This window comes from Pelmatolapia mariae, linkage group LG3_W (genome assembly GCF_036321145.2).
Source record: "Pelmatolapia mariae isolate MD_Pm_ZW linkage group LG3_W, Pm_UMD_F_2, whole genome shotgun sequence".
NCBI classification, from domain to species: domain Eukaryota; kingdom Metazoa; phylum Chordata; class Actinopteri; order Cichliformes; family Cichlidae; genus Pelmatolapia; species Pelmatolapia mariae.
In genome coordinates, this window is record NC_086229.1 from 2,218,833 (window position 1) to 2,244,795 (window position 25,963).

The window sequence follows — 25,963 nt, forward strand, 5'->3', positions numbered from 1 at the left end:
CAGCTCAAATCTTCACAGAAATCCTCTTACCACTCTGCAGACGGTTAGCCAGCTCCTCCTCATTCATTCTCCTTAGGAAGTTTAGTGTGATCTTCACAAATGCCTCTCTGCTCCTCCTATGATCATCATCCTCCCTCTGACTCTCTAAGCATTCTGGGTAAGGTGGACTCAGAACCTTCTGGATCTTCTTCAGCTCTTTCTTCACAAAAGTGATGATGTTCTTCTCCAGCAGCTGGAACAGAATACTTTATGAGTGACCCAATCAGACTGAAATCATGGAGCCAAACATCAGATCCATACTGACAATCAATGGGTCTACAAAGAGAAGCATGGAGATGAATGTGAGCAGAATAGATGTAAAAGTAGTTGTTGTACAGCTACAGACCATAAATATGGAGTCCAGCTGTGTTTGATGCTGCTGGGCAGACTGACCACTGGAAACCTCTGAGCTCTCCTGCTCCACTCTATGGAGGAATCATGTAGAATTAGTTTAAGCATGGAGTAAAGATCTATGAGGTTTTGACTCGCTGTAGTTATAAATGTTCACTACTCCAAGTGATCCCACTGAAAATCAACAGCTCAGTTCAGTGTTTTGCTTTGAGCTTTAGTGCTCTTCTGAGCATCATTTCTAAAAGAACTTTAGGGTCAAAAGTTGTTAAAAGCTGAACATTGTAACTTGGATACACGCTTGGATACATGCTTTACAGACATCACCACAAGAACATGATCAAACCAGTCAGAATAGAATAGAATAGAATAGCCTTTATTGTCATTGTACAGGGTACAACGAAATTGGAGTGCCACTCCCTTGGTGCAAAATGCAATAATAAATATAATAAAAAATAGTAAGATATAAAAGGTACAATAAAACAAACATAAGTACTCAAACAAAAGTAAGTATAATATTTACAGGATAGCAGCATTAATATAATGACAGTATGACAGTATGAATAGCAGCATAATATAATGACAGTATGACAGTATGAATAGCAGCATAATATAATGACAGTGACAGTATGGTATGGCTAAGCAGGTTCAATTGTTTTTGTGCTTATTTGCAATGGTGATAGCTCTGGGAAAGAAGCTATCCCTGAATCTGTTTGTTCTGGTTTTATGTGACCTGTACCGTCTGCCTGACGGTAATAGTTCAAACAGTTGATTGCTGGGGTGAGAATGGTCCTTGATGATATTGCCAGCTCTGCTGAGGTACCGAGAGTTTGCAATGACCTCCAGGCTGGGCAGAGAGCAGCCGGTGATCTTCTGGGCTGTGTTGATGACCCTCTGCAGTGCTTTCCTGTCTGCAGCTGAGCACCCTGCATACCATGTTGTTATGCCGTACGTTAGGATGCTCTCTATGGTGGCTCTGTAGAATGTCACCAGCAGCCTCTCCTCCAGGTTGTTCCTCCTGAGCACTCTCAGAAAGTGGAGACGCTGCTGGGCCTTTTTTACCACCGCCGTGGTATTTGCAGTCCAGGAGAGATCATCAGAGATCTGCACGCCCAGAAACCTCATGGAGTGTACCCTCTCCACACAGTTCCCGTGAATGTAAAGTGGGGCCGGGTCTGCTCTTCCCTTCCTAAAGTCCAAGATGAGTTCTTTAGTTTTTGTGGTGTTCAGTTGGAGGTTGTTAACTGAACACCACTCAGTCAGTCTGTTGACCTCATCTCTGTAGTCTGACTCATCCCCCCTTGAGATGAGTCCAACCACAGTGGTGTCATCCGCAAACTTTATGATGGTGTTTGAGAGATGGGTAGGGGAGCAGTCGGATGTGTAGAGCGTAAACAGGAGGGGACTCAGAACACATCCTTGTGGAGACCCGGTGCTGAGTGTGATGGTGCTGGACAGGTGGGGGCCGAGTCTGACAGACTGAGGTCTGTTTGTCAGGAAGTCCTTGATCCAGAGGCAGATGGGGGTGGAGAGTCCCAGGTGAGACAGTTTCTGGACCAGGATCTCCGGGATGATATGATTGAATGCTGAGCTGAAGTCCAGAAAGAGCATTCTCACATAGCTTCCTCTGTGCTCCAGGTGACTCAGCGCAGTGTGGAGCGCTATGGTGATAGCGTCCTCGGTGGATCGATTAGTCCTGTAGGCAAATTGGTGGGGGTCCAAAGTGGGAGGCAGACTGGCCCTGATGTGCTGACAGATCAGTCTCTCAAAGCACTTCATCACTACAGGCGTAAGTGCAACAGGCCTGTAGTCATTTGGGCTGTCCACAGCTGTCTTCTTGGCGATGGGGATGATGGTGGAGGTTTTGAGGCAGGGCGGGACGGTGTTTAATGACAAGGAAAGGTTGAAGATTTTAGTGAAGACTCCGGTCAGTTCGTCAGCACATGCTCTGAGAACCTTTCCATGTATTCCATCAGGACCTGCCGCCTTCCTGGGATTCACTGACCTTAGAACACGCCTCACTTGATGTTCCCTAAGTGTTAGTGTGCCGGTGCTGGGGGCGGGTGGAAGTGGTGTGACAGCTGAGGGCCTGGTCGTCTCAAAGCGGGCGAAGAAACGATTTAGATCCTCAGCCAGCGAGGCATCAGTCCTAGCTGTCGCCTGGTTATTGCTTCTGTAGTTGGTAATGTGATTGATCCCCTGCCACATTTTTCTGGGGTCGTTGTCAGCAAAGTGATCTTCAATCCTCCTTCTATAGGCAGCCTTAGCTTTCCTGATCCCTCTGCTCAGGTCTGCCCTGGCCGCCCTGTACGCAGCCCTGTCCCCTGACTTGAAGGCAGTGTTGCGGCTTTTTAGGAGGGATTGCACTTCGCTGTTCATCCAGGGTTTTTGGTTTGGAAACACCCTGACCCTTTTGTTGACGGTGACATTATCAACACAGTTCCTGATGTAGGAGAGTACAGTGTCCGTGTACTCCTGGAGGTTGTGGCTGGAGAATAAATCCCATACAGTAGATGAGAAGCAGTCCTGCAGTTGAGAGAGGGCTCCTTCAGGCCAGGTTTTTATTGTCTTTGTCTGGGGCTTTGTTTTTCTCAGCAGGGGGGTGTAGGTGGGGGTGAGGGACATGCAGAGGTGGTCAGATCCAGCCAGGTGGGGGAGGGGTGTCGCTCTGAAAGCATGCCTGATGTTTGAATAGACACGGTCCAAAGTGTGTTCACCTCTCGTAGCAAAGTCCACAAACTGGACAAATTTAGGAAGCACAGTCTGTAGGCACGCTTTGTTAAAGTCGCCGGCGACAATAAAAACCCCATCGGGGTGGGCAAGCTGTTTGTTGATGGTGTTAAGCAAGAGGCTGAGAGCCGTGCCAACGTTAGCATCCGGCGGTATGTAAACAGCTATCACAATCACTACAGTAAACTCCCTCGGGATATAAAAAGGTCTGCACGAGACTGCCAGAACCTCCAAATCCGGAGAACAGTGTGTGTGAATGATCCTGCTGTTACAACACCACTCGTTATGCACGTAAACACATAGCCCCCCTCCTCTGCTTTTACCTGAGTTGCTGGTTCTGTCGTGCCGGTGTAGCGTGCGGCCTGCTAACTCGACTGCAGCGTCGGGAATCAGCGGGTGAAGCCACGAGTCCGTAATAAGAATAATGCTGCAGTTGCGTGCAAAGCTCGTGGTGGCTATCTGTAGCTCCAATTCGTCCAATTTGTGGGTGATGGATCTGGCGTTCGATACGAAAAGGCTCGGAAGTGCTGGCCGGTGTGGTTGTTTGCGTAGCCTAGCATCTGAGCCCGACCGGCATCCCCTCTTCTGCTTTCTCTCCCTCCGTCGCCTCCTACGCTTGCTGGGCGGGCAGACCATCCACGGTGACCCTGGCGGTCTCGCTATCTCTTCCAGGATGTTGTGTGTTCGCTGATAATCGCCAGAAACAGACAAACTATATTTGAAACCTAGGTCAATTAGGTTCTGGCGACTGTAAGAGATGGCGGCGTTGCAAACATTTAAAAATACACACAGTAAAAGTAAAAACGAGCACCAAACTGGAGAGCTAAGAGCCGCTGCACCCGTGCGCGCCGCCATCTTCTATCTAAAAGTGATGAGAGTATTATTAAAGTTACTGGTGCTATTAATAATAATAATAACAATTAATTACAGTTGTTAAATAATTATTGATGTTAAAATGATTGGAGTGCAGACCTCTTTTCACAAAAAGCAGTGTTTACTGGTTTAAATATGGCTAAAAAGACCATCAGAGTATAATGTGTTACCTGTTTTTTTCTCTCTACTCTAAATGCAAACAAAAGAGATGTGATCTGTTTTTCATGTTAATGACACATTACTGTCCCAGAATGTGCAGTGGGATGGAAATACTGTTTTAAATCTTTGACTGGAACTGTGACTCGAAATTAACAGTACCACTGATTCTGCCACTGTGTCTATGTGTAAGTTTCATTGATTAATTTGTGTCTATAAATATAATTTTAGGGTTTGGAACTTTACCAATAAAATTCAGACATTTCAGCGCAATCTAATGAAATACTGTTGTGCTTTTTTAGCTTCCTCAACTTCATAGGTTGAGATAAATCCAGGTCTGTAGGTACTGGATATGGCTGGTTTGAGCTGTTGGAGCTTGACAGTGACAGTTACTTTCTGACATTCCTGATGTGGCCGCATAATGCGCATTTAAAGTTTAAGACAAAAATACCACACAGTTTTTTTGGGGTTTTTTTTTACTCTGGCTGTACAGTATGTCCCTGGCTTGGAGTTTCTAAAGGTCTCTTTCAGTGTCTGTAACTTTAAATTAAACTGAAATAGCTCATGTTTTCCTCCTTTGAGAAAGAGATCTATAAGTGATAGTGAGAAGCCAACAGAACCTGCACAGCTGTCTTTATGTACTGCAAAGCTACAGCTATAGATTGTGCCTCTGAGTGATAACTCTACTCTTAAATACAAACAAATTATCAGCACAATCTTTGTTTTTATTACACATTTATTTCAGACATTCTGAATCCAAAAGTTTGGATTTCAATGTTTCAGAGGAGAGTGGCTTAGAGCTAAGAAGGTAGAAGAACATTTCTCACACTCCAACCCCCCGACGCATGTGGCAAGGACTCCAGACCATTACAGACTAAAGGACCACCAAACCCTCCCCCGCATCCTCTGATATCTCCTTCCTCAAAGAACTCAACAACTTTTATGCTTGTTTTGAGCAAGGGAATCCAACAACTACATCCCCGGGCGTGTTCTCAGAGCGTGTTCCGAGGAGCTTGCAGGAGTGCTGACAGAAATATTCAACCTGTCCTTGGCCCACGCTGTTGTACCAGCCTGCTTCAAATCCACCTCCATCGTCCCGATACCCAAAATCTCCAGCCCATCAAGCCTCAACGACTACCGCCCAGTAGCACTCACCCCCATCATCACAAAGTGCTTAGAGCAGCTGGTCCAAGCACACTTCAAATCCTGTCTCCCCTATGAGCCCTTTCCTCTACTCCCTCTTCACCCATGACTGCAGACCTGCAGATGGTTCTAACACCATCATTAAGTTTGCAGATGACACCACGGTAATTGGCCTCATCAATGACAACGATCAGGCCACCTAGAGGGAGGAGGTGGATTGTCTGGCTGAGTCTACCCATAATAGACCCATTTTTGTAATATATTTCTGTAATATATTTATATATCTATATTATTGCTAATATATATTGTGTAATATATCTACACTATGGCTAAAGCACTTCTGAATGGATGCAAACTGCATTTCGTTTCCTGTACTTGTGACATGTGCAATGACAATAAAGTAGAAGTCTATTCTATTCTATTCTAAAGCAGGGATCTCAAACTTGCGGCCCGTATCTTGACATGAAGAATTTTTTTTTTTAAACTATTGTTATTATTATTATTATTGTTGTTATTCAAAAACATGATTTAATATGAAGGCAGTATGAGCAGAGTGCTACAGGCATAGTCCTAGAGAATGTAGCCTCATGGGCGGTGTAGTCCCTGCTGCAGGGAGAATGTGTGGGACTGCCTCCAGCTGTGTGTGTGTGTGTGTGTGTGTGTGTGTGTGTGTGTGTGTGTGTGTGTGTGTGTGTGTGTGTGTGTGTGTGTGAGTGAGTGTGAGGGAGGGAGGGAGGGAGAAAAAGGAGAATTGAAAACTGTATTAGCCAGAGGTCCCTTTACTAGGAGCCGCGGAACTGTCTGAGGTAACACGACAGGACAAACATGTTGAGGGATTGGCTGTGTTAGTTCAGTGAGAGATTTATTTGGAAAGAAATCAATTTTCACTAGCACTCAAACACTAATGTGTACGCATATGTCTGCATTTTTATTTTGTTAAATATGAACAAAATTATAGCAGACGTGCTGCCAGAAAGAGAGCACCATTGTGTTTATTTGGTAGTTCAATGAAAGGCTTCACTTAAGAGTGAGAAAAAAATGTTTTCACATTTGCAGTTTTGTCTTGTTAAACAGTATTTGAAATTAAAAAAACAAAACAAAACAAAAAACACTACATGTTAGGAAATAATAGTGGTAAATGGCCTGTATTTGTATAGCGCTTTACTTTGTCCCTATGGATTCCAAAGCACTTTACATAACCAGTCATCCACCCATTCACACACACATTCACACACTGGTGAAGGCAAGCTACATTGTAGCCACAGCCACCCTGGGGCGCACTGACAGAGGCATATATATACACACACATATATATAGTGGGTGCTTTCTTGTTTCTTTGGTTTTTTTTGTACTACTTGAAAACTAAAGTGGCCCTCCAGTGAGATGACGGTGCCAGCAGTGGCCTGCGGCTCATTTGAGTTTGAGACCCCTGCTTTAAAGCCTATATGTCATAGGTGGTTTGCTGTCTGACATGAGAAAAAAAACTTTACTGTAAATTCAGCTCTATTAAAATGCAATATGGCACTTTCAATTGGTGTTCGCTTTCTCTGTGGTAATGTACCACTTCCCAGTGGTGTTTTTGTGCAGCTTATTTGGATAGCAGTTTAATTAAAAACCTCTAGATAACTTCTTATTTCATAGTATAATCTTCACGTATCTCATCCGAAACACACACTCTGTGTACTCACTCGCTAATTTATAGCCAAACCCTAAAGACACTCGCTGTGTCTTTAGGGTTTCGCTAGCTTAGCATTAGCTTGTAGCCGACTCACTAGCAGCACGGCTTCGTCACCTGTCCCTCCTGCACTTTCTTGCTCATTGTGTCAGATGTTTAGTTACTCCTCGGCCTCCTTTAGCAGTAATTATAATTGAAACAAATATAGTCTATTTGCAGCTCTGGAGGCCAGGATTACTGAATTGGAGACACGGCTTCGCACCCTTGAAAACCCCATAGCTAGCCAGGCACCTGTAGCTGGTGAAGCCGAAGGTAGCATAGGCCCCGCTAGCTGTCCCCCGGCAGACTGTCCTGAGCAGCCAGGGAAAGAGGCCGGCTGGGTGATGGTGAGGAGGAAGCATAGTCTTAAACAGAAGCTCTTGCTACACCACCAACCATAGTCAACTGTCTTCCAGGGGCCAGAGCAGGTGACATTGAGGGAAATTTAAAACACACACACACAAACCTATACACATATATCTATATATATGTATATATATATATATATATATATATATATATATATATATATATATATATATATATATATATATATATATATACACACAGTGGGGCAAAAAAGTATTTAGTCAGCCACCGATTGTGCAAGTTCCCCCACTTAAAATGATGACAGAGGTCAGTAATTCGCACCAGAGGTACACTTCAACTGTGAGAGACAGAATGTGAAAAAAAAATCCATGAATTCACATGGTAGGATTTGTAAAGAATTTATTCGTAAATCAGGGTGGCAAATAAGTATTTGGTCACCTCAAACATGGAAAATCTCTGGCTCTCACAGACCTGTAACGTCTTCTGTAAGACGCTTTTCTGTCCCCCACTCGTTACCTGTATGAATGGCACCTGTTTGAACTTATCATCTGTATAAAACACACCTGTCCACAGCCTCAAACAGTCAGACTCCAAACTCCGCCATGGCCAAGACCAAAGAGCTCTCGAAGGACACCAGGAAAAGTATTGTAGACCTGCACCAGGCTGGGAAGAGTGAATCTACAATAGGCAAGCAGCTTGGTGTGAAAAAATCAACTGTGGGAGTAATCATCAGAAAATGGAAGACATACAAGACCACTGATAATCTCCCACGATCTGGGGCTCCACGCAAGATCTCATCCCGTGGGGTCAAAATGATCATGAGAACGGTGAGCAAAGATCCCAGAACCACACGGGGGGACCTGGTGAATGACCTGCAGAGAGCTGGGACCAAAGTAACAAAGGTCACCATCAGTAACACACTAAAACGGCAGGGACTCAAATCCCGCAGTGCCAGACGTGTTCCGCTGCTGAAGCCAGTGCATGTCCAGGCCCGTCTGAAGTTTGCCAGAGAGCACATGGATGATACAGCAGAGGATTGGGAGAATGTCATGTGGTCAGATGAAATCAAAGTAGAACTTTTTGGTGTAAACTCAACTCGTCGTGTTTGGAGGACGAAGAATACTGAGTTGCATCCCAAGAACACCATACCTACTGTGAAGCATGGGGGTGGAAACATCATGCTATGGGGCTGTTTTTCTGCCAAGGGGACAGGACGACTGATCCGTGTTAAGGACAGAATGAATGGGGCCATGTATCGTGAGATTTTGAGCCAAAACCTCCTTCCATCAGTGAGAACTTTGAAGATGAAACGCGGCTGGGTCTTCCAACATGACAATGATCCAAAACACACCGCCCGGGCAACAAAGGAGTGGCTCCGTAAGAAGCATTTGAAAGTCCTGGAGTGGCCTAGCCAGTCTCCAGACCTCAACCCCATAGAAAATCTGTGGCGGGAGTTGAAAGTCCGTGTTGCTCGGCGACAGCCCCAAAACATCACTGCTCTCGAGAAGATCTGCATGGAGGAATGGGCCAAAATACCAGCTACTGTGTGTGCAAACCTGGTAAAGACCTATAGTAAACGTTTGACCTCTGTTATTGCCAACAAAGGTTATGTTACAAAGTATTGAGTTGTATTTTTGTTATTGACCAAATACTTATTTGCCACCCTGATTGACGAATAAATTCTTTACAAATCCTACCATGTGAATTCATGGATTTTTTTTTCACATTCTGTCTCTCACAGTTGAAGTGTACCTCTGGTGCAAATTACTGACCTCTCATCATTTTAAGTGGGGGAACTTGCACAATCGGTGGCTGACTAAATACTTTTTTGCCCCACTGTAGGTGTAAATAGACTGCAGAGTCCTGGCCTGATGAGTTAGCTCTTCTGTGTTGTGCCATCCGCTATGATAACCACACTTACGCAGGGCCTTCTTGAGGTGATGTCCTGTGGTTTCTCTCCCATCTAGGGATGGGTACCGGTATCCGGTTCGGACATAAACAGTAGCAACCAGACCGAAAAGCAGCGCACATTTCGGTGCTTTATTTCGGTGCTTTTTTTCCCCCGAGATGTCATACACTTTGGATTCTAGCCAATCATTTTACCTTTCCAAGCGTAGTAGGCGGACCCAGGTACGTACGTTCTTTTAGAGCAGAGCTACAGATTAAAAATGCCCAAGGCGAAGCGGTCAAAAGTCTGGCTGTACTTCACAGCAAAAGATGCAAACTCAGCAGCCTGCAACAAGTGCTTCAGGCTGATACTGTGCAAAGGAGGTAACACCTCGAATCTGATGAAACACCTGGCGACGTATAGCATTTTGTTAAAATATTTGATAGCTTGCTGCGAGACCTCACACCGAGCACATCTACTGCGGGTGTGGTGCCTGTTATCGGACCTGGAGTTAGCAACATCCCCCCAAAACCCGAAGAGTAGAGTCCTGGCCCCTAGCCCTGCCAGTGTAGCAGAAATGATGATGGATGATGATGGCAGCAGCAGCCGTTCTTCTCTGCGGGAGTAGCTTAATGTTGTTCGTGTGTAATTTACGTTGAGTAGGCTAACCACGTTGTTAAATTAACGCAGGTAAGGTGAACTAGCAAACACCGTCGTAGTTACATGCGGCTGTCTTCTTGTTTGATGGCAGATACTCCCTTCACCCTGGCCAAAAAGGCTAAAATGACGAAAGAAAAAGTGGAAAACAGCTAAACATGAGAGGTTTTTGGACAAAGTTTGTGTTTTTTCCATTGTTTAAGCACTGCTTCCAGCCAAGAGTGAGACCATATATGCCCTATAGCTGCAGAAAAGGCTAACATTGTTATCTTTTTACAAAAAAACAGCTAAACATGAGAGGTTTTTGGACAAAGTGTGTGTTCTCTATTCTTTAAGCACCGGCACCGTTTCAAAAGTACCGGTTTGGTACTGGTATCGGATAAAACCTAAACGATACCCATCCCTACTCCCATCTCATTTTTTTTCACTAGTTGAAGCAGATTCTCTGTTTCTTCTCTCTCCAGCCTTCTTCTTCTCCTCCATTTTTCTCTCCCTTTACTTTCTCCCCAACTTATTTCTTCTTCATCTTCCGGTCTTGTCTATTGTGAATGTAACAACTCAACATAAAAAATCCTAATACAGTTTTGTTAAAATATGGCTATCAAGTGGACCATTACAGCAAAGGCCAGAAAGGTCCACCTGGGAAAGTAAATCTGTTTGGCATTTCTTGGCCTTCAGACAATAATTCTGATTCCTAGACTGCTGGACAGAACAAAATAAGCTTTTGTTACTAACAGCTCACCTCTCTGCAGGCGACACCTGCTGATCTTTAAAATGAATGAGGCGATCAAAAGACGTGTCACTCTGCAAGGACACAGAGCTGGATGGAGGTCCAGGTTGGTTCCTGTGAATAATGATGGAGCAGTGATGTGAGTGCTGAGCTGTGACATGGAGAAGAGTCATGGACAGTTAGAGATGGTCATCTCACCTCTGAGCTTTGGTCTGGCTCTCATGTTCCCCACACAGAGTGGTTTTAGAGGGAGGGACTCCCTCCTCTCTGTCCTCACACTGATCCATGCTGCTCAATTCACATCAGCTCACACACACTTTCTACCTTCACCTGCAGAGGAAACACAAATCATTCATGTGCACATCAACTAGGTGCTGCAAAGGTCATGCCTGATATGTTGGACTAACATCCATCTGAGACACAGCTTTCATCAGTTCACTACAAAAAGTGTCACAGAGCAGAGTTCAGCCTCCAAATCCTCCATTACTGTAGTCCTACAAAGCAGCAGGTCAAACATGGCTGCAGAGAGCAGCTTTATGTCAGTAACAATGTCCAGGATTGTTTATAGAGTTCATACTTAAGATATAATACAAAAATCAATTATCTATACACATTTAATGTGTATAGATAATTTTTTTAACATGTTTCAAATAAACATGACCTCTATTGAAATAGAAGCTGCAACAGATGCAAGTTTAATACAGTAACCTTTGGTTGGTCTAATCCAGTCAGTCTACTTAACAAATGCACTGAGTGTTGTTCTTCCTGTTGGAGCACAGCCAACAGTTTGTGACGCATTATTTTAAATCCGCAAGGCTTACATGTTAAAACTACATCTAAACACAATAAGTAACAAAACTCCGCTCTCCACCTCGTTGTCTTTGCAAATAGAGAAAATAAGGTCTGAGACTCTGAGCTTAGTCTCCACACACACAGACAGACAGACAGACACACACACACACAAAATGGTGGACACGGGATTTCTCTATGGTATTTGTGTGCACAGATAATGGCGGACACACTCGGCCTTGTTTGTCCAGCTGTGAGTCTGTTACCGTGAACTATGGAGCGGCAGATTTGTGCAGTTTGTGCTGAAACTAAGCTGCACACACCTGATGTTAGCCAGGAAAACATTACACACTGACTTTAATGGAGACACCGGAAATACAAACACACACAGTTTGCTGTGTGAAGAAATCAAACATGAGCTGAACAAACAGTAAAGTTCCTAAAGACAAACTGTTAAAGGAGGAAAAAAAGCAAACTTACAGTTTCTTCAAACACACTAAAAACAAGCTCCACTCCACACCTGGACACTAAACACGGACACACAGGTGAGCTGCTTCCTGGAAGAAGGCGGGACTTCACCTGAAGCACGAAAGGTGGGAGGGAGATTGAGAAAACTGTTGATAGAAGCAGTTCTAAGAACTGCTGTAGAAATAAGTCACTTATTTAAAGGTTTATTACCCACATGGAAATCTCACATTATCATTAAAGTACAGCTCAGAGCTTAATGCATTCAACTGTTACGCAGTTTTCCTGAAGTGAACATCTTACCAGTGCAGTTTTTAAAGCCTGAAGCAAACATTTAAAAAATGTTACTGCAGCAAATTAAGCTTAGCTTATATAATTTTGTGAAGCAGATTTTAATACTTTAGCTAGCAGCAAAAATATATTTAAGAGTTAATCAGAGCTTAAAGAGCAGATTCTCAGCTTTTGTATTAAAGTAGTTGTGTAAAAATGATATTAAACAATAACAGTACTGTTATATACAGTGAAACCACCAGAAAAAAAAAAACATACAGCAAAATACACTTGTATTCATGCAGTCGTTACAACAGAGCGTACATTTATATTTCAGATAAGGCAGAGTGCATCTATTTTACTGTTTATAAAAAAACAAGGAAATATATTACAAGATAATGAGAGGTGTTTGTGTTCATCTGTTACTCGTCTACACTTCAGTGTAAAAACATGACAAAAAATCTCTGTTGGAGTCAAATTGTTAAATGTTGTCATTGTGTTACTTAAATTTGTAAGTCTTAGTTCAAGCAGCCTGATCAAAGACATTCCTTTGTCTCTGACCACCTCTCCAGCCAGTTTGTTGGTGGGGAGGCTGTAGTGTTTTATTATAGGCACATCTATGTGAGGGTTCTGTTTTCTTGTGTAGTAAGCTTCCTGCTTTTATGACCCTTTTGTGGGCAGGAGGACACACAAATGCACCCCCAAACACAAAACACACACACACATTCTCGCACATACACACTTCTTTATATAGCACATTTAAAGGACATCGAGTGTCGGTCAAAGTACTGAACAGAGGGATAATATGATCAAAATAAAAAGTAATTAAAATAGATAAGATGAAAAACATTAAAACATTGTACGACATCTATATACATGTTTGTAAGAATACATATGTACATGCAAATGTGCACATACATATATAAAGGTGTACAAATTCCCATACAAGCACATATACGTGAACATAACATACGTGTATATGTATTCACATGCACACATCATCCAATGAGATTTAAGACCAGAATAGTTAAAACAGAAAAAAGTGGTGTCAAAGAGATCCTTGGGAGAGCCTTGGAAAATAGATAGGTCTTTAAATTTGATTTAAAGGTTTCCAAAGGGGAAGAAGATTTTATAGAAGAGTCTCGGGGCGGCAATGGAGAAAGCTCTGTCACCTCTAGGTTTTAACTGGGAGTGCGGAACTAATTAAAGCATCTGACTTGAGGAGCACAGAGTTCGAGTGGGCAGGTGCAGCCTAGGGAGATCTAAAATGTGACCTGGGCCCAAGCCATGGAGAGCTTTAAAAACGAATAATAAAACCTTGATATCAATTCTGTACTTAACTGGCAGCCAATATAAAGATGCGAGTATCGGAGTGATACTCCCTCTCTTTCTGGTACCCGTCAGGACCCTTGCGGCTATGTTTTGAACAAGTTGCAGGCGGGACAGAGAGAGTTACAGTAATCAAGACGTGATGATATAAAGGCATGGATAAGGGTTTCCAGATCTTTGGCGGACAGGATATTTTTGAGTTGGGGTGGCGCTGTCACTTGGTGTTTCGCTCGCTCTGCGGTAGAGTATCACTTCCTGTTCCTGCTCAAACACAGTGGTGTTTCTGAGTAGCTTTTCTGCTTAGCAATTTAATTGAAATCTTTTGATACATCCCTTTTTCATAGTATAATCTTAACGTGCTTCATCTGAATCACCCTTTCTGTGTGCTCACTACCTAATTTATAGCCAAAGTATTCACTCACTGTCTCTTTACTGTTTCGCTAGCTTAGCCTAGCTCGTAGCTGACTCGTTAGCACCATGGCTTCTTCACCTGTCCCTGTTGCACTTTCCTGCTCATTGTGTCAGATGTTTAGTTACTCCTCGGCCTCCTTTAGCAGTAATGATACCTGTAACAAATGTAGCATATTTGCAGCTCTGGAGGCCAGGATTACTGAATTGGAGACTCGGCTTCGCACCCTTCATTCACCCGTAGCTAGCCAGGCCCCTGTAGCTGGTGCAGCCGTAGATAGCGTAGGCCCCGCTAGCTGTTCCCCGGCAGACCCCAAGCAGCTGGGGAACGAGGGCGGTTGGGTGACGGTGAGGAGGAAGCATAGTCTTAAACAGAAGCCCCAGGTACACCACCAACCTGTTCATGTGTCTAACCGTTTTTCCCCACTCGGCGACACACCCGCCGGGGGTCAAACTCTGGTAATTGGTGATTCTGTTCTCAGACATGTGAAGCTAGAGACACCGGCAACCATAGTCAATTGCCTTCCAGGGGCCAGAGCAGGCGACATTGAAGGAAATTTAAAACTGCTGGCTAAGGGTAAACGTAAATACAGTAAGATCATAATTCACGTCGGCAGTAATGACACCCGGTTACGCCAATCGGAGGTCACTAAAATCAATATTGAATCGGTGTGTAACTTTGCCAAAACAATGTCGGACTCTGTAGTTTTCTCTGGTCCCCTCCCCAATCAGACCAGGAGTGACATGTTTAGCCGCATGTTCTCCTTAAATTGCTGGCTGTCTGAGTGGTGTCCCAGAAACGATGTGGGCTTCATAGATAATTGGCAAACCTTCTGGAGGAAACCTGGTCTTGTTAGGAGAGACGGCATCCATCCCACTTTGGATGGAGCAGCTCTCATTTCTAGAAATATGGACCAATTTATTAAACCCCCCAAAATCTGACTATCCAGAGTTGGGACCAGGAAGCAGAGTTGCAGTCTTACACGCCTCTCTGCAGCTTCTCTCCTCCTGCTACCCCCCCAAAAACCCATCTCCATTGAGACTGTGTCAGCTCCCAAAAAGACAAAAAACAAACCAAAAACCAGCAATAAAAAACTTAAACATAAAAAATCAAAAAGAAAGAACAATACAGAATCCACATCTGAACCAAAGAGTAAAACAGTGAAATGTGGATTATTAAATATTAGGTCTCTCTCCTCCAAGTCTCTGTTAGTACATGACTTAATAATTGACCAACAAATCGATTTACTCTGCCTTACAGAAACCTGGTTGCAGCAGGATGATTATGTTAGTTTAAATGAATCAACACCCCCGAATCATTCTAACTACCAGAAACCTCGAAGCACAGGCCGAGGGGGCGGTGTGGCAGCAATTTTTCACACCAGTCTATTAATTAACGAAAGACCCAGACAGACTTTTAATTCATTTGAAAGCCTGATGCTTAGCCTTGTCCACCCCAGCTGTAAAACTCAGAAACCAGTCTTACTTGTTATCATCTATCGTCCACCTGGGCCTTACACAGAGTTTCTCTCTGATTTCTCAGACTTTTTATCTGATTTAGTGCTCAGCTCTGATAAAATAATTATTGTGGGTGATTTTAACATCCATGTAGATGCTAAAAATGACAGCCTCAACATTGCATTTAATCTGTTATTAGACTCAATTGGCTTCTCTCAAAATGTAAAAGAACCCACCCACCACTTTAATCACACTCTAGATCTTGTTTTAACATATGGCATAGAAACTGAACATTTAACAGTGTTTCCTGAAAACCCTCTGCTGTCTGATCATTTCCTGATAACATTTACATTTACAATAATTGATTACACAGCAGTGGAGAGTGAACTTTATCAAAGTAGATGTCTTTCTGAAAGTGCTGTAACTAAGTTTAAGAATATAATCCACCCACTGTTATCATCTTCAATGCCCTGTACCAACATAGAGCAGGGCAGCTATCTGAACGCTACTCCAACAGAGGTTGATTATCTTGTTAATAATTTTACCTCCTCACTACGTACGACTCTGGATACTGTAGCTCCAGTGAAAACTAAGGTCTCAAATCAGAAGTACCTGACTCCGTGGTATAATTCTCAAACACGTAGCCTAAAGCAGATAACTCGTAAGCTGGAGAGGAAATGGCGTGTCACAAATTTAGAGGATCATCATTTAGCCTGGAGAAATAGTTTGTTGCTTTATAAGAAAGCCCTCCGCAAAGCCAGAACATCTTACTATTCGTCACTGATTGAAGAAAATAAGAACAACCCCAGGTTTCTCTTCAGCACTGTAGCCAGGCTGACAAAAAGTCAGAGCTCTACTGAGCCAACCATCCCTTTAACGTTAACTAGTAATGACTTCATGAACTTCTTCAGAAATAAAATTTTTATCATTAGAGAAAAAATTACCAATAATCATCCCACAGATGTAATATCGTCTACAGCTACTTTTAGTACCATTGATGTTAAGTTAGACTCTTTTTCTCCAATTGATCTTTCTGAGTTAACTTCAATAATTACTTCCTCCAAACCATCAACGTGTCTTTTAGACCCCATTCCTACAAAACTGCTCAAAGAAGTCCTGCCATTAATTAATTCTTCAATCTTAAATATGATCAATCTATCTCTAATAATTGGCTATGTACCACAGGCCTTCAAGGTGGCTGTAGTTAAACCCTTACTTAAAAAGCAATCTCTAGACCCAGCTGTCTTAGCTAATTACAGGCCAATCTCCAACCTTCCTTTCATATCAAAAATCCTTGAAAGAGTAGTTGTCAAACAGCTAACAGATCATCTGCAGAGGAATGGCTTATTTGAAGAGTTTCAGTCAGGTTTCAGAGCTCATCACAGCACAGAAACAGCTTTAGTGAAGGTTACAAATGATCTTCTTATGGCCTCTGACAGTGGACTCATCTCTGTGCTTGTCCTGCTAGACCTTAGTGCTGCGTTTGATACTATTGATCATAATATCCTATTAGAGCGATTGGAACATGCTGTAGGTATTACAGGTACTGCACTGCAGTGGTTTGTATCATATCTATCTAATAGACTCCAATTTGTTCAAGTAAATGGAGAGTCTTCTTCACATGCTGAGGTTAATTATGGAGTTCCACAGGGTTCAGTGCTAGGACCAATTCTATTTACATTATACATGCTTCCCCTAGGCAGCATCATTAGAAGACATAGCATAAATTTTCACTGCTATGCAGATGATACGCAGCTCTATCTATCCATGAAGCCAGGTAACACACACCAATTAGTTAAACTGCAGGAATGTCTTAAAGACATAAAGACCTGGATGGCCGCTAACTTCCTGCTTCTTAATTCAGATAAAACTGAGGTTATTGTACTCGGCCCTGAAAATCTTAGAAATATGGTATCTAAGCAGATCCTTACTCTGGATGGCATTACCTTGGCCTCCAGTAATGCTGTGAGGAACCTTGGAGTCATTTTTGACCAGGACATGTCCTTCAAGGCACATATTAAACAAATATGTAAGACTGCTTTCTTCCATTTGCGCAACATCTCTAAAATTAGAAATATCCTGTCTCAGAGTGATGCTGAAAAACTAGTTCATGCCTTCATTACTTCCAGGCTGGACTACTGTAATTCGTTATTATCAGGATGTCCTAAAAACTCGCTGAAAAGTCTTCAGTTAATCCAAAATGCTGCAGCAAGAGTACTGACAGGGACTAGGAAGAGAGAGCATATTTCTCCTGTTTTGGCTTCCCTTCATTGGCTTCCTGTTAAATCCAGAGTTGAATTCAAAATCCTGCTCCTCACTTACAAGGTCTTAAATAATCAGGCCCCATCTTATCTTAATGACCTTGTAGTACCATATCACCCTATTAGAGCACTTCGCTCTCGCTCTGCAGGCCTACTTGTTGTTCCTAGAGTATTTAAAAGTAGAATGGGAGGGAGAGCCTTCAGTTTTCAGGCCCCTCTTCTGTGGAACCAGTTTCCAGTTTGGATTCGGGAGACAGACACTATCTCTACTTTTAAGATTAGGCTTAAAACTTTCCTTTTTGCTAAAGCATATAGTTAGGGCTGGACCAGGTGACCCTGAATCCTCCCTTAGTTATGCTGCAATAGACGTAGGCTGCCGGGGATTCCCGTGATGCATTGAGTTTTTCCTTTCCAGTCACCTTCTCATTCACTATGTGTTAATAGACCTCTCTGCATCAAATCATATCTGTTATTAATCTCTGTCTCTCTTCCACAGCATGTCTTTATCCTGTTTTCCTTCTTTCACCCCAACCGGTCGCAGCAGATGGCCGCCCCTCCCTGAGCCTGGTTCTGCCGGAGGTTTCTTCCTGTTAAAAGGGAGTTTTTCCTTCCCACTGTCGCCAAAGTGCTTGCTCATAGGGGGTCATATGATATGATTGTTGGGTTTTTCTCTGTATTTATTATTGTGCGATCTACTGTACAATATAAAGCGCCATGAGGCGTCTTTTGTTGTGATTTGGCGCTATATAAATAAAATTGAATTGAATTGAGTTTAGAAATGCTCCTGAGTTGGAAAAAACTGCCATGAACTTCCTGCTGTGACAAAACAAATTTCCCACGTGTGGGACTAATAAAGGTTATCTTATCTTATCTTAAATTATACCGCGATATGGATTTTTGGCCATATCGCCCAGCCCTATTTGTGATGTTTTATTTTTCCATAAAAACTTCCAGATGCTTGATTGTAGTGACTTGACCCAGGCGGTGGAAGGTTTATCAGGGATCAGTGAGAATAGGTATTTTGTCTTTGGCTGCACAAAAAACATTTGTTTTGTGGAAAAGTATAAGTCACTAATCTGCCTTTGATCAGTTTCAGTATTAAGCTTAATCAAGTCTTAATAAAAATTACCTCTGAAAGCCTGGTGGGAATTTTTGTGTCTGTGATGTCAGACACTGTAATGCTGAGCTGCAGGGTTCAAAGTTCAAACCTTGATCGGCATCATTTGCTGACTGTATTTCATCGTGTGAACATGAATCTGTCTGAAACATTCATACTGGTTCGAGATACCACTTTTAAACTGCAACTCAACCAGTTTTCAGTGTGCAGCAGAGTTTAACCTCCTAAGACCCGAACTCTTCCACGACATGCATTTTTAATTTCTCTTGGATATTTGGGCATATTGGGGCCCAATGAATGTAAAAACAAAGAATTTCCAGATTTTTTTTTACCTTATTTTTGTTTTTAAGAAAAATAAGAGCCACAAATGAGGATATTCATTTAACAATTTGATAGAACAGTAGCAATATAATGTCCTCGTAAGTGGATATCAGGCCCATGTAAAGCAAAATTGAGTATTTTGGTCTAAATAACAGGTCCTAGGAGGTTAAACCTGTCAAGCTCTTTAAGTTTGAGCAGCTTCCCCGCTTGAAAGGGATTGATGCATCTACCACAGGTGTTTAACTGGATTTCACTCAATGAACAGGCAGATCTTTTGTTTTCCTTTTTTCCTTTAACCTCCTAAGACCCGAACTCTTCCACGGCATGCATTTTTAATTTCTTTTTGATATTTGGGCATATTGGGACCTGATGAGTGTAAAAACAAAGAATTACCAGATTTTTTAAATTGATTTTTCTTAACCTAATTTTTGTTTCTAAGAAAAATGAGAGCCATATATGAGGATATTCATTTAAATTTCGATAGAACAGTAGCAGTATAATGTCCTCATAAGTGGATATCAGGCTCTTGTAGAGCAAAATTGAGTATTTTGGTCTAAATAACCAAAAATGTGATGTCAACATATGTGGACGCCAGGTGCTAGGAGGTTGATCTTCTTTTCGGCCATAGTCAGCCATAGGTGAAAAACCTGTTTACTTGAGTATTTTTAAATGCTCAAATTATGTAATTCACTCTAACGATTGTACATACAACTTAAAAGATAGTGCTTTCTATAAAAGTGCTAAATTAAATGATCAATCTGCATTAGAACTTAAGCAGTAAACAATAGTATTTATAACCAGCTTCTCTTGCATTTAACCATAAGCAGACCAACAATAAACAATGGAGCCGCTCGTAAACAGGCGACCAACCCACGGCACAATGCTAATGCTACGTAAGCTAGCGGCAGCCGCGATTCTTTAGCAACCCGTTTCAATCAGCCTTTAAACTTAGCCAGCAACCATTTCCTTACCGGCTGCCTCCCTGGCTTTATAGATACATTATTTCCACACAATAGCTGTGTCCCAATTCAGGGTCTGCACGGTTGAAGTACGCACACTACGCGTACGGTGCGTACTATAAGTACGAGAAGTGCGGAAGTGAGAGGCTTGTGAAACGAGACGGTCTAGCCTTCGTCGTGCTGCACAGGTTGCCTAGCAACCATGATACTAACCGCGAGAAACGTTTCATACAGCTTTGTGTGACAGAAATTAAGGAGAAAAAATGTTTTGTTGGTCATTCATTTTTGTCATGACCTCACTTTGATTAGTTGAGTATCTGAGGCTGAGACCACGGGACAGTAAAACATGATTGTTGGGCTTCATTTCTGTACTGAACAGTCATTTCAAGATTAGCTAGTAAATAACAATTAGATGTTGTTCATGAGACTAAAATCATCTCACTGTGGTCATGTAAATATAATATGGCCAATATTATATGTATTGTCAGACTATTATGAGATATATATATATATATATATATATATATATATATATATATATATATATATATATATATGCTGTGTCTATGCACTGAATGTTATTTTGTTGTTTCTGGGCTGTGTCTACGCGCTGGATTAAAGGTTTTTTTTTTTTTGTTGCTTCGCTGAAGTCTTGTGTCTACTCGTTGCTACCCTGCTACAGTCTACGTCCACCGTTTTCAACATTTAATGTTCAATTTTTCTGTAATGGTACATACCAATAACAGGTCAAAGGTCAAGGTCATAGCAAATGTAAAAAAGTAGTAGAAACTTTGTATATTTATGGATCATCTTCAAACTTCACAACAATACACCAGGGCTTTGTCAAACGCGAGCTTGGCTAAGTGTTTGACCTTGTAAAATGTGTTAATAAACCATATTATATCATGAAGGCCATGGACAGAACTGAATCACAGATTTAGGGGAATCACAGTCCATGAGCTCCAGACTGAGTCACTGACTGCATGTGATTTTCATTAGCATTAAAAATAATCCTCATATTTTAAATGATCTTAGTTTGTCCCGTGACCTTTGACCCTCTGCCTGTGTAAACTGTGTGTTTCTCCAACAAACAGGGAGCTGAGTGCACGCAGGCTAACGTGCTGATACCAACACGTTTTTCCATAAATCTGAAGCTTCAAATCAAAGAAAAAAGTGTGTAGTTGCAGCTGAACACACTGATGTGTAAATGTGTTTAGAAGCTTCAGAGCTTCGATGTTCAGTCGTGATGAACTCTGATGGATTTAGATGATCAGCATCTGCAGTTTTGCTCGTTTGATGATTATCTGATATTTATAGTATTTTAAAGCTGTATCTGTAAATTCAAACAGTCTTTGAATCCACTTCATAAGGAGATGATGTTGTGTTCTGCTGTCAGTGCTGACATCAGCTAAATCATAAAACTGTGGACTCCTTCATGATCATCTGATCCACTCATGATCCTCAAGTTCTCCTCCTGCAGGAGTTAAAGTTTATTATTAACTCCTCACTGAGGTTGTGTGAGGCAGGAGTCCAGCATCAGCACTGTAAAATGATCATCATGATTATTGTAATCAGTATTTAAATCAGGACTGATTTCAGTATTGATCATGATTATTGTGTGATTTTAGAGACTGAAATGTTTTTATTGCAGTCTTATTATTATTTTATTCAGTCTGATGATCATTTGTAAAAACTCTCAGTGTGACTACACACAGAGATATTTGAACAGTTCAGAGAACACAGAGTCTCTCAGACCTCAGACTGGACTTTGGCTCAGGACCAGGACTTGTTCCCTCAGCAGGGCTGTGCTCAGCACACCAGCAGGTGGGACCCACATGTACACTGATGGAGCTCAGATCTGTAAATGCTTTACAATAAAGAGCTCAGAGGGAAGAATCAGACAGGTATGCTGATTCTTCCACTGACACAGGACAGATCTGATAATGATGACACAAAAGTTCCCAAAACAAACAAAGAGTTTTCTTCGTTTTATCCGATCAAACATTTAGAAAACATTAAAAAGAATTTCATTGAAAAACAAAAGCAAAACAGATTACACACACACACACACACACACACACACACTCCTCGTGCCTATGGTACCACAGCTTTTCTCCATGCCCCTGGTACACTGCGCAGAAACACTTTGCCACACACACACACACACACACACACACACACACGTTCTCTTACAGGAAGCAGGTTTGAGTGAAACTGAGTTTGTTAATCCTCAGATGAAGGAAACTGCTGCCTTTTGGTCCCAGTAAGAAGGATAACTTGAACAGGGTCAGTTACCATGGCAACAGATGACACACATCCAGAAAGCCATAACTCCTGATCTTTAGTACAAACATGTAAAGAGTGTGAAGGAGAGCATGTAGGAGGAAAAAGGAATGAACAAATATGGTCTGTGGACGATCAGCAGCAGCTCAAACTGAGACCAGCAGAGGGCGCTGTCGGCTCATCTCAGTGCTTCTGTGTTTGACCTCACCTGCTGCACCTGCTGCTGCCTAAGTGTGTCTGTGTGGACATCAGAGGGGACAGACAGTAGTTGTGTGTGTCGCTCTCAGTGCATGTTAATGCTGCTGAGCTCACAGTGAGTGTTTCCTGCTGTGTGACTACAGAAACCTGCTGACTCAGGCTCACGTCCACGCTCTGTCACACAGACTCAGCTCTCTGAGGAGGTCACAGACCCTCATTCACACCTGTGTCCTCAGCTCTCACTACTGCTTCTGTCTGTGGCTCAGGGGTACAGCAGGTCCCCACCAATCAGAGACTGTGGATTGGCAGTCAGAGGACCTCTGTGCTAAACAGTCTGCAGCCTCCATCAGTGTGAGAGTGTGTTAGAGTGCAGCACAGCGTCTGTGTGCAAGTCTGAAACCTGCACAGGTGACAACAGGAAACTCAGAGTTACTGAACCTGCTTCCTGAGCAGATGTTACTGTGTGCACAGGTGAGAGCTAACAGCTGTATTTAAAACAGACTAAAGCACAGGCAGCATGAAGAAGAGGAGCAGAGGGAAGGATGAAGGTCCATCAGGCCCAGGGTGTCCTCAGCCTCCTGTTCAGAGACAAACATGATGTCAGCTCCTCACAGTCAGCCCATCTGATCTTAATGACCTTATAGTACAGTAAGTGTAAAGGTCCAGTTTTGTTTATTGATCTAAGACTGAACAGCTACACGTAGTGTCCAGTAGAGGGCTCTGTTGCTTAGTTAGCGGCAAGCTGCACTTCCAGCTCAGACTGGATTTCGTGGCGCACATGTCCCAGTAGGGAGCGTTCAATGAAGCATGAAGCAGCGTGATACCGGACTCTAGCGAAATTAACAATTTGCAGCCCTTGGAATGCGGAGCGAGGTACATGTTTTAAGTTGTATTTGATTGCTTAGTTGATATTTTGTTGTATTTTCTGCTTTATTTGAGTTCATATTTGTAATAAGCGTCTAAGAAAATGTAATTTGTGTTTCTGTTTTGTTTTCACGGTGCATTGGCGCACCTCAGCACTGTTAGATTCTGAATGAATCTCAAAGTAAAAATTACTGCACCCGTCGAGGCTCTCTCTATTTCTTCCTTGGTCCGGGGGACTGCTACAGTAAGTAAAATGTGTTTACAGGAGATCACACACTCACAGATAAAAATCACAAACTGCTTCACAATAAAACCAGAAGTATAAATAAAATAAGGATATGAAACAATTAATTAAACTAGAAAGCGAAAATTTCAGAAGAAATTTTATGTGTGCCTATGCTGCTGCTAATCCGTGTAGTTTGCCATTCATACGACTACAGACAGCAAAACTCAGAAGAGCAGCCATTCTCCACCATGAACTATGGTAAAAACAAACACCGCTCGCGCCTCACAGATGACAGCTTACAGTTTTGGGTAAAGATGAGGTGACTTTGTACAGCCCCGATTTGCAGACACTGTGCACACAGGTTCATGAGCAGAAGTCCCATTGTACCACGGCAGACACGACAATGTTTGCACAAACACGCTTTGAAGCATTACGTTATAGACCACTTTTCACACATGGTTGGTGTATCCACCCAGCCAGCTGTAGCTTTTCAACTCACAGCCCGACACACACCCAAAAAACAGCCGAGAGAGCACAGACTACGCCCGAGAGGCGTGATTGCAGATGCCCCTCAGGTGGGTCCACCTCCCCTGCAGCGGCACTGCAGACCACGCCCCGCCACACACATCAAACACGTAAAATAAATATTTATGCACTTTTGCATTCACTTTTTGTTTTTTTTAAACAGTGTTCTGAATGATTAACAATGGTCTACAGTCAATCTTGTGTATTATTATATAAACTTTGGTTGTAAGATGCAGATAACTATTTAATAAAAAGCTAAATATTTTATATGAGAGTAAGAAAGAAAGAAAAGTATATCTTTGTGTCTCCCTTTCCCTGTTAATGCCCTACCTGGCCCCCTGGCAAAAGCTTTGCTAGATCCGCCCCTGCACAGTTACCAGCTGTCAGCTGATCAGCAAACATCAGCTGATACTAGAAATTAAAATCAAATGAATTCTAACAACAGCTGATCAAGCTTAAACGTGCTGCTGTTGTTTAGCGTGATAAACAAGAGCGAAAAGCCTATCATTCATCAGTTTCACGATTGAAATTTCAACAGGGGAGGCTTCGTAACGTCAGAATAAATCGTAATATTTTCTCTGAATGTGGGACAATTCCGTTTCTACGACAACTCTACGAATTAACCTTTGTGAATAAAATAAAGTTCAACATCAGTAACTTAGCGCGCACACAGCTGTTTATAAACTCCCGTCGTGCAGTACGATTGTAAAAGGTCAACAAAAATAAATTACACCTAAACTCGGTTTACATCTGACCCAAATAGAGTGCAGTTCATAACTTCTTACCTGAAATTCAGTTCACCTCACGCTCCTGCCTTTGGTTTCCCTGATCCACGATCTACCACCGGTCGATCGGCGGTCGCCTCGCCGTTTCCTATGTCTCGTTCCCCGCATGTTCTTTCTGACACACACCGGTGGATAGCTGCCCTCGGTTGTCGCTCCGCATCAGCGACAACCAAACAACTCCACATCCACATTTCCACATCGACCAGCATCTGGACAATCCACCGCCTTTCACTGTTTGTACCGTTACTAAAAAAAACCCCTCATCGGCTCACAAGAACGAAAAATAAGTCCAGCTATGACCCTGAGTCAAAAAGACAGCCAGCTCGGGTTAGCTAGCTAGCTGTCTAGCTCTTTGCAAGCACCGAAACATCAGTGCTAATATGGGATGTCTTGGCAACACGAGCAGATATTTGAAGTTTACATCTGGCCAATCCACCACCTTTCACCGTTTATACCGTTACTAAAATGAATAAATAAATAAATCATCGGTCCATATAAACGAAAAATAAGTCCAGCGGTGACCACGAGATATTGCGAAGGACGGGGGGTGAAACGATAGTAAGCTGCCCTCACTGTCATCCAGGCCGGCTGTAGCTTGTTAGCAAAGCCGCGCTAGCTAGCTAGCCTCATTCAGAAACGACATCGTCAGAACACCTTTGCTAATATGGGATGTTTTGACAAAACGAGCAGATATTTGAAGTTTACACAACTACATTCTCGCCTGAAAATATCTTAAAAGTTTATTTTGTGACCTAGAAACAGTATTAAGAGGAAAATAAAAACTAAGTGATGGCCGCCATTGTTTGACTCGGCAGAGGCCTGCCTGTAGCTTGTTAGCAAAGCCGCGCTAGCTAGCTAGCCAGCTAGCCTCAGGCAGAAACGACATCGTCAGAACACCTTTGCTAATATGGGATGTTTTGACAAAACGAGCAGATATTTTAAGTTTACACAACTACATTCTCGCCTGAAAATGTCTTAAAAGTTTATTTTGTGACCTAGAAACAGTATTAAGAGGAAAATGAAAACTAAGTGATGGCTGCCATTGTTTGACTCGGCAGAGGCCTGCTATGAATTGTGGGATATGGAGTTTTCCACCA

General features: G+C 42.5%; 2 protein-coding genes across 2 annotated transcripts in view; both read right to left on the reverse strand.

Moving 5' to 3' along the window:
- LOC134615675 (E3 ubiquitin-protein ligase TRIM21-like) overlaps window positions 1-25,963 on the reverse strand; it is a 411,823-nt gene that overhangs the window by 25,501 nt on the left and 360,359 nt on the right. The gene's annotated exons all lie outside the window — the stretch shown is intronic.
- LOC134646702 (uncharacterized) overlaps window positions 1-25,963 on the reverse strand; it is a 108,482-nt gene that overhangs the window by 17,894 nt on the left and 64,625 nt on the right. Inside the window, exons 3-7 of the mRNA XM_063500561.2 lie at window positions 10,933-10,938; window positions 10,621-10,759; window positions 2,393-3,865; window positions 386-464; window positions 31-232 (exon numbers count right to left, since the gene is read on the reverse strand). Of these exons, the coding sequence (XP_063356631.2) occupies window positions 31-232; window positions 386-464; window positions 2,393-3,865; window positions 10,621-10,759; window positions 10,933-10,938 (1,899 nt within the window). The remainder of the gene's footprint in view (window positions 1-30; window positions 233-385; window positions 465-2,392; window positions 3,866-10,620; window positions 10,760-10,932; window positions 10,939-25,963) is intronic.